This window comes from Callorhinchus milii, unplaced genomic scaffold (genome assembly GCF_018977255.1).
Source record: "Callorhinchus milii isolate IMCB2004 unplaced genomic scaffold, IMCB_Cmil_1.0 Scaffold2, whole genome shotgun sequence".
Taxonomy (NCBI): Eukaryota; Metazoa; Chordata; class Chondrichthyes; order Chimaeriformes; family Callorhinchidae; genus Callorhinchus; species Callorhinchus milii.
Window position 1 is genome coordinate 57405415 of NW_024704743.1, and position 9345 is coordinate 57414759.

General features: G+C 44.1%; 1 protein-coding gene across 1 annotated transcript; it reads right to left on the reverse strand.

Annotated features, from left to right (window-relative positions):
* Positions 1-775: 775 nt before the first annotated feature.
* vwde (von Willebrand factor D and EGF domains) lies at positions 776-6422 on the reverse strand. The gene is made up of 5 exons (XM_007899719.2): positions 5982-6422; positions 4541-4636; positions 3007-3111; positions 2733-2828; positions 776-1400 (listed from the first exon to the last, which is right to left on the reverse strand). Exons 1-5 carry the CDS (start codon positions 6214-6216, stop codon positions 1291-1293), a joined length of 642 nt encoding a protein of 213 aa, XP_007897910.2. The 5' UTR covers positions 6217-6422; the 3' UTR covers positions 776-1290.
* Positions 6423-9345: the final 2923 nt, after the last annotated feature.

Below are 9345 nucleotides of genomic sequence, written 5' to 3' on the forward strand. Positions count from 1 at the left end.
TAATAATCTTATTCTTCAAATAACATAACAATAAAGACGCATGAAAAAACAAAGAAAACAGCTAAAGTAACTAATGATAACATCCAATATAAATCTGAAGAGTTTATCGCTCCACTGACTCCCCATCCCCCATGTTCAAAATTCTCACGTTCAGATCCCTCTACAGTCTCCTCCCATCTTATGTCTGCAACTTCCTCCTATGAAACTGCCCCAGCTGCTCCTTTCACTCAGCGAACACTGGCCTGCTTCATGTCCCCCACACTATCCACCTCATCAGCAGCGGGGGAAGTGGGGGGAGGGTTCAACCGTTCTGCTCTGACTCTCTGGAATTCCAGCCCAGACTACCTCCAACTCCTTCCCTCCCTTTTTCAAGGCAAGTCTCAAAACACCTCTTTGACCATGCTTTCAGTCATCTCTCTCTCTCGACTCTCACTCTCATCTTGGGTGAGCAGCCAGCACTGCAAAACACTTTGAGACATCTTCCCGATGTGAAAGGTGCAATAAAAATGTAAATTGAATACATATGGGATTTCCAAGAGGTGAGAGCACTTCTGTAAACTAGGTTCAGCATACTAGAAAGTGATTATGATTTCCCACGGAAATGTACGTCATAATTAGAGGCCACTTGACCCTTATTTTCCTCATGTGTCACTTCATAAAGAATTCTTAATATTTCTTGAAACTATCCTTTTTTTGTTCACCTACAAAACAGCTATTCGCTTTACAGTAAATTGTGTCAAGCTCTTTCAGAGCTTCTGCTGTGAAAGACGTTATATCAAACGTAAAGATCATCATTTATTTATAAGAAAACACGTACATGGGTTTACAAATAGTACACTGACATTACCATTGTAAAATTTTACTGTAATATTAAGGTTTGTTAAAACTTAAGGCGTTAAAAACTTAAGTTTTGAAAACTGCTGTGTTTGATTAAAAAAAGGATTGTACACAAGAATTTAAAATCTTAAAAGTAATATACCAGCACCAACCTTTCATTACATTTAATAGGAATGTGTATACACAGAAAGTGAACAGTACATTAGAAGAAAGCGTATAGAGGCTACTCCCCTAACTCTTTTCCCCCTACCCCACCCCAATATACAAAACACACACTGATTGCTTTTAGTTGCTATAAGAAGGTAAATACCTACTTTATTTTAAATTCCATTCATTTCCCAGTTTTGGGCACTGTAACTCCATCGTCATTGCAGAGATCAAACCAGTAAGATTTTACCAATCTCATGTGAAAATGAAGACAAGCATATGGTCTTCTCTCTAGGAAATGTCTCCTTATTCACTTTGCTTTCGCTTGCACTGTGCACCGGTGTAGAATCCACGACATCGACACACATTTGGAGCTATGCACTTTCCTCCGTGCAGGCAAGGGAGTTTACAGACCGCTGGGGGAAAATGCCATGGTTACCATTTTTACCATGTTTTTAGAAAAGCAACAGTAATTCTAGGACTTTAACAATACTCACATGGGAGGTTAGGAGTTAGGATATGAAATGCCCTGCCGGGGAGGGGTGGTGAAGGCAGAATCCATATTAGCTTTCAAAAGGGAACTAGATCAAGACCTAAAAACAGTCAGCTGCAGGAATCCTGCACACGTACAGACCACAGAAAGTGACATCAGCAATGACCCAATGACCAAGAAATCATCTATCTTTCAGTACACAGTGTGAGGCAATATAAGGAAGCCAAAATATCTGCCTTCTAATGCACTATGCCACTGCAGATGTGAGCTGCAGAGCTGGCAGCTTCGCAATACACAACCTAACCTATTCACACGTGCAGGTTGTGTACTCCCAATTCCTGTATTGAAGCTGCTCAGTAGCACAGGCACTTTATAAGCAAAGCCACATTATGATGAAGCATGCTTTAATGAGATCTAATGCGGCAAGTTGCTTCAAGTCTCTATTTCCTTCGGCGCCTACCCAATAAAGTTCCCTTCTTCATCATTTGGTTATTTTCACAAAAACATTCTATTCTCTCCCTTGACTGGAACTGCTAGATAACATCTTTGTGACTTACCTTCTTAAATTCAAATTTAAAAAGAATTGGCTTCAACAGAATTCAAGAATTTTCCACCGTTCTGAGCAATATTATATTTCAAGATAAAAAAGATGTAATGGCTAAGAGCAGGGGAAAAATATGGCCTTGAGCAGATGTTTAACATGGAGAATTGATCTGAGAGACAATTTAAGTTTTGCAACATAAAGTACATCAGCAGTTACCTGCCTTTAGAAACCATATCATGCCCCTATTATGTAGTACTATATAGTGCTATATCTCTGCTGTAAATGGCACTGGTTCTATTTCTACTATAGCTGTGTGCTAGTTTCATAGCAGTAAAAGGCAGCAATTCTCTGGGAAATAATTCCACCTGGTTCTAGATTTACTCTATTAGTGCAGCATTTTTGGCTACAAACGACCCAATCACTACCCTTTACAGTATATACAGTGCAACACTTTGATTCAGCCGCTCAACAAGAAGATACTAAATCATATTTAAAGATTATTGTTTTACAGCATCCAGAATTTGGCAAATTGTTCAGCTTTAAATTTGAAGCCAATTTTCTGAAGTTTTTGTTTCAAAGAACTCATAGAAAACATACTAAGATGGTATTTAAGAATGTGCCAAATCCTGGATGCTCTTAAATAATACTTTAATAGAATAAACCTAGAACTGGGTGGAATTTCTCCCAACTCATCGATAGGTTCTGACTTACCTAAGTGGCAGGCTCCACCAATCCATCCATCTGGACAACTGCAAATACCTGGTGCCACACAATTCCCACCATTACGACACCCTTGAGGACAAATTGCTGAGGTAGGAAGAAGAGATATGAGATAGATGTTTAAAGGATCCCTAATGCTCACAACGTACTGATGAAGTATCTGAGGATTGCACAAACATAATTTTACCTTAAGCAAATTGAAGCAATGCAAGAATTTCATTTTGCACTTCATTTAAAACAAAATATAATCAGAAATGTTTGTTACCTTCTTGACATCTTGGCCCTGTCCAGCCAGAGGAGCACAGGCACTTCACAACACTGTTGATAGAAATGCATTCCCCACCATTTAAACAACCACCCTCACAAGTAGCTGCAGAGACAATAAGAGGGATAAATTAACCTTGGACGAACTTGGATGTTGATCAAAAGTGCATAAACAAATGATTGATTGGGATAGAAAAATAATGGTAACCATGCTAACTAAGTACCACATTTGTGATGCTTGATAATGCACAATTGCCCATAAATACACAGTCACTGCATATCGTGTGAAGCGTTTTGAGACATCCCCTTGACATAAAATCGAATGTAAGGATTATTTTTATCTTAATAAATCAATTTATAAGTCATTCATTTATTAGGAATACTTTAAGAAACATTACAAACCTGCAGGTTGAAATGACACTATTAGGCCACAAAATGGAGTTTTAAATTAGTGCTTCCTAGGGACTCAACTAATGTGCCTGGGGAAGGGGGTGGGGATTTTCTTCCCTGGCAGAGTTCATTTCCCTTCTGCGCTCTTCCAACCAGCAGAAGGGAAAAGTCTTCTGTTCCATTAGTTTAGGCACACTCCAAACCCATAACCTAGAGGTGAAAGGGCAATGTGCTATCCCACTGTGATACTTAGTCCCTGCTGTTCATGTCTCCAACAATGCTATAGTATCTTTGTTGGTGCAAACGGCTCTTTAACAATATAAAAAAATCACTCCTTGTGCAGTGGTTAAGATGACCATTGTTAATAATAATAAAAGGCAAAATTTTGACGAAAGATCATCGACTTGGAATGTTAACTAACTTTCCTCTCTCCATAGATGCTGAGTGTTCCCAGCGACTTCTGTTAATAATAATCCTTACATTTGATGTAGCGCCTTATCCCGTCTCCGAGATGTCTCAAAGCGCTTCACAGAATATACTGTAAAGTCAATTGACTATATTTTGTGGGAGAAATATGGTAGCTTCACTTTGGAGACCAATTGCAAAGTTTGTGTCCCAAATAATCAGTTGTATGAACCAATGGGAAATAAATTGGGAGTTCTGACCCCAGTTATTGATGGAGGTCCCTTTATAAACAAGGTTATATTCTGCCAGCCCTTGCGTACTGTTTATAAAGAGTGCATGACATATTCAGATGAACAGATTGGCTTTAAATTCATAATTTGCCAAGAACCAAAGCGTAGGTGATCAGAGCTTTAGGATTTCAATGGGAGAATTTCCCAGTCTGACTAGGTACAAAACACAGCAACCGGATTAAATTCCCAACACAACAAATTGTTTCAAAGGGCTTTAAAAACAACTCCCCACCATTATTACAGCAACAATGACAGGATTCAAACTATCCACACTGGTTTTCTGACCCTCTGTTCATTTATTTTCACTCATGTAGATCAAGACTTGAAAAGTAAGTCAGAAGTGCTTTTGAATTCAGAAGCAAAGCCGAGAAGGTTTGTAGAAGGCAATTAGTCAGTTCACAACCTTTCGTTCATGCTCTCTCTCTCTCTCTCTCTCGCCCCTTGTTGTACCTTTGTGACAGTATCTTCCTCCAACTCCAGGAGGACAGCGGCATTTTCCGGGACGGAGACACTCTCCACCGTTTTTACACTTCGGGTAACAAGTCACTGAAATCATATTCAATACATAATTAGATTTTAAGTATATATATATAAATACACAGTATATATAAACAATAAAACATGTCAAACACATTTTAAAAATCAATATATATTTTAAATATTTCACCCACAAAATACAGACAGTCCCCTTACTGTATATTCTGTGAAGCTCTTTGAGACACCTCGATGAAGCGATAAGGTGCTGTATCAAATCGAAGGATTATTTTACTACTATTAATTTAAACAACTGCTAATCTCAAGCGAGCTTTGCTTTGAGGTACACTCGAGTTTAGAAACGCAGAAGTTAACTTTATCCAAATTTCCAGCTGTGGCGAAGCAATAAATTTGAAATCAATACCGCATTTTAAATGCGACTGAATGGCTTCCCACAGCTGCCTCCCCCTTGCTGTGCATCTAGAGCTTTATTGCCCAGCATCTTCTGTTCTCTTCAATAAACCAACTCAGACATCGCCCTGAACTGAACTGGGTCAGTCAGCAACTTACCAACAACGTTAACTTGCCTGGATCTGTACAGTATTTCCCTTGGACTCACTGACCTCCCAAATGTACTGTTTGCTGACTGAATCTGTCTGCAATTTACAGTGCAATCTGACTAGTAACAGTTCCCCAGTTACCAATATAACCCCCTCTCAGTCAAACAGTACCTGGCGATTAGAAGACAGTTTCCATTAATAATACAACAGATTCTCTGTTGTCTATCATTGATGGATGCTGATCGCAGAGGAAGCTTCACAATCACTTGGCTTCCTTAACATACAGTCACAGCAGAGAAGCCTCAACATAGGGTGCAGTAGAACTGTTCCTTTTTTAACCCTTAATTTTCCTTAAAAACTCAATTCACTCCAAAACCCTTGAGATGCAGAGAATGGGGGGGGGGGGGGGAGAAAAAGACTCAGAGAGAGAGAGAGAGAGAGAGGGAGGGAGAGAGAGAGGGAGAGGAAGAGAGAATTGAATTGCAATAAAGAATGAAACCAGAGAGGAGATGGCCAAGGGGTGCAGGGTGGGTGCTGGGTGGGTGCAGGGTGGGTGCTGGTGTGGGTGGGTGCAGGGTGGGTGCTGGTGTGGGTGGGTGCTGGGTGGGTGCAGGGTGGGTGCTGGTGTGGGTGGGTGCTGGGTGGGTGGGTGGGTGCTGGGGGTGGGTGCAGGGTGGGTGCTGGTGTGGGTGGGTGCTGGTGTGGGTGGGTGCAGGGTGGGTGCTGGTGTGGGTGGGTGCTGGGTGGGTGCTGGTGTGGGTGGGTGCTGGGTGGGTGCTGGTGCGGGTGGGTGCAGGGTGGGTGCTGGTGTGGGTGGGTGCTGGGTGCACGCTGCAGCAGTGTGGGTGCTTATTTACCATACTGGCAAAGCTCTCCCTCGTATCCCTTGGAGCAGAAGCAGCTGTTGTTCCTGATGCACAAGCCCCCGTGCTGACAGGGAGGGTCGCACTTCGCCTCGGGATCAAACACGAAAGGAACGACCACTCCACGCGTTGCCTTGGACCGGGCTTGGCACAGGGTGGCCAGGAACAGCACACCCTGCACAGCCCACAGGAGAGAGCCGAGTCCGAGTCCTGAGCCCTGAGCCCTCATTGCGGTTGGTGTGATGCTGATGGTGATGGTGATGCGTTCAGCACATGGGAGGGAGACTGTGACCCCCAGACACTGACTCACTGACTGACTGCCTGACTCCAAGCCAAGTGTCTCTGGCTGCTCTCGATCCCCCCACAGCTTTTTACCCTCAGCCTCCCCCACACGCCAATTGGTCGCATGCAGTGATTTCCATCTGCTCAGAGCCACTAACTCACCAGAGCGAGGATGTCTCTGGGAATCAGTCACCCCTGAACGCTGACCCAACAGGCTCTCTACCCGGTTTTCTGACCATCTGTCCCGTTTTCCTGCCTGATGTTGATGTTCTGCAAACTTGTGGTCGAGCACTTTCGGGTTTTATTCTGTTTCTGCATCGAAATCTGGTTTTTCTTTTCCGCACGCTTACAATTCGCATTGTAAGCAGCGCTTTTTCACATCTGGAAGACGTCTGAAGACGTCGAAAGGTTAGGTCTGGATAAGGACCTTGAACGAGAGAAGAGAGCGGAGCAAGTTAGAGGGACTCAAAGATGGGGTTTCAGAGGGCGGAGGAAGAGGGGATGAAAACCACCCGTCTGCCCACTGATGTTGGGAGCAGTTAGGGTGAGGGGCATGTAGTATTATGAGGGCCATGAAGCAAGCCAGGGTTCACTGACATTCTACACGTCTCTTCCACAGAATGCTGGTGGTGGAAAGGTTTGCACAAATGTGCCTTAGAGTTTTGCATCCAACATCGTGTCCTTTGATAACTTGGAGAAACTGAATGCCCCAACCTGGTGGAGTCCTGTAGCTCAGTGGTTAGAGCACTCGCTTTGCAAGCGAGAGACCTGAGTTCAATTCCAGGCACAGGGCGAAACCTTGGGCAAGTTTCCTTACTCCACACAGAGCCTAATAATAATCCCTCCAAAATCAACAACAATAATAAATTGGTCATTTTCAATCTACGACTGTTTGTGGGACATTGCTGTGCGCAATTGGCTGCCGCGTTCGCCCACAAATATACAGTCAATTCACTTTACAGTGTGTTCTGTGAAGCGCTTTGGGACGTCCTCCCGACGTGAAAAGCGCTATATCAAATGCAAGGATTATTATTATTAATTGTTAAACGCCCAACAACATAAAACGTTAGCAATTGTATATTTTGGTTTATCACATTTCTTTATTAAAGCGTATAATCCATTCTTAATGCATTTCAGAAATATGAATATATTATCATTCCATGAGTTTGTTTTTAAAACGTTGCCTGTCACTTGCTAACATAATCATTTCGCCATTTAATGCATTTGTAGCACTATAACTGTACCATGCTATAATCAAAGGTGATCTCAATGATATTTTCCAAACCTATGCATTACTATATATGCCTCGTTCACCCCATTATTGGCAGGCGGACCTTCTACCACTCTGCCCCCACCCTCTGGAGCTCCATCCCGCAGTCCTTCCGCCTCACTCCTCCCTTGCCTCCTTCAACACCCATCTCAGGATCCTCCTTTTTGACTGTGCTTTCGATCTCCCTGCTTCCCCCCCTGCCCTCTACCCTCCCCAACCCTGATCCCCAGCTCGGGTCCGAAACTCTGTCTGTCCAACGCCTTGGGACGTCCTTCCGATGTGAAAGTCTCTAGCGTTACCCCAGTTAAGAGCAGCCAACTCAGCACATACTGGGGAATTAAACTGGGATGATGCCTTCCTGGTCTCCATGGTTCATCTACTCACTGAATAAACCTCCTGAGCCAGCATTCAAGCTGGAATCCATATTTATATCTTAAACAGAAATCAATTCCAACTTTTTTCCGATGAGTAAGAATTGTTATGGGTTGTTCATATAAATCAGCTTCGACAGCTGTAGTTTATCTCAACTCAGTTACTATATCAGTCAACACTCGAAGAAACCATTGTAAAACAATCCATCTTGATAGCTGAGACTGAACCAAAACCAGAGCTAATTCATACTTTAAGCATATGGTTTTAATTCTATTTGTGTTGATTGTTTCACTGGTACTGGATACCACTGTGACTTACTACAGGATGTGTTGGCATGATTCAGAGCTGGTTATCATTCCACGTGACCAGCATGAAACATTTCTCTCATATTTGTTAGTGTAACAACAACAACAACAAAATTACATTTGTATATCGCCTTTCACGTCAGGAGGACATCCCAAGGTGCTGGACAGACAGAGTTACGGACCCGAGTAGGAAGGTCGGGGTGAGGGAGGGGGCAGGGTAGGGGGTGAAGCAAGGAGATCAAAAGCACAGTCGAAGAGGAGGGTCTTGAGGTGGCGAGGGAAGGGGCAAGATGGAGGGACTGCGGGATGGAGTTCCAGAGGGTGGGTGCAGAGTGGCGGAAGACCCGTTCGCCGATAGTGGGGCGAGCAAGGCGGGGGACGTGAAGCAGGCCGGAGCCCGCTGAGCGGAGGGAGCGAACAGGGTGATAGGGGGTTTGGAGGTCAGAGAGGTAGAGGGGAGCATGAGCGTGGAGGGCTTTGAAGGTGAGGACCAGGATCTTGAACTGTATCCTCTGTGTGATGGGAAGCCAGTGGAGTTGGGCGAGGATGGGGATGATAGGGTCGCGGAGCCTGGTCGGGAGAGGACACGGGCTGCATAGTTCTGGATGATCTGCAACCTGTGGATGGAGGAGTTGGAGAGTCTGACATGCAGTGAGTTTGCATAGTCGAGCCTCGATGTTATGAAGGTCTGTATGAGAGTTTCGGGGGCCTGCGGTGTGAGACAGTGATGGAGCTGGGCAACATTGCGGAGGTGGGGGAAGGCAGAGTGGGTCATGGCGTAGATGTGGGGTAGAAAGGATAGTTGAGGGTCAAGCAAGACCCCAAGGTTCCGGACTGGCTTAGTGAGGTGGAGTGTGCAACCATGGATGGTTATTATTATTATTATTATTATGGATGGTGATGCTGTCAGCACCTGAGTTGTGGAGGTGCTGACGGGAGCCAATCAGGAGAGCCTCGGTCTTGTTGACGTTCAACTGAAGAAAGTTAGCTCTCATCCAGGACTTGATGTCTGACAGACATTGTGTCAGGACAGCAGTGGTCCTGGAGTCAAGGGTGGAGGCAGAGAGGTAGAGGTGGGTGTCAACCGCATACATTTGGAAGTTGATCCCGTGTCTATGGAAGATGTCAC

Bases quoted from the DNA above. Each gene is read 5' to 3' on its own strand.
- vwde (XM_007899719.2), bottom strand. From the start codon at position 6,216: ATGAGGGCTCAGGGCTCAGGACTCGGACTCGGCTCTCTCCTGTGGGCT. The intron at 4,637-5,981 runs GTAAATAAGCAC...ATATGATTTCAG, and splicing joins GGGAGAGCTTTGCCAGTATG to TGACTTGTTACCCGAAGTGT. The intron at 3,112-4,540 runs GTACAACAAGGG...TTGTCTCTGCAG, and splicing joins AGGAAGATACTGTCACAAAG to CTACTTGTGAGGGTGGTTGT.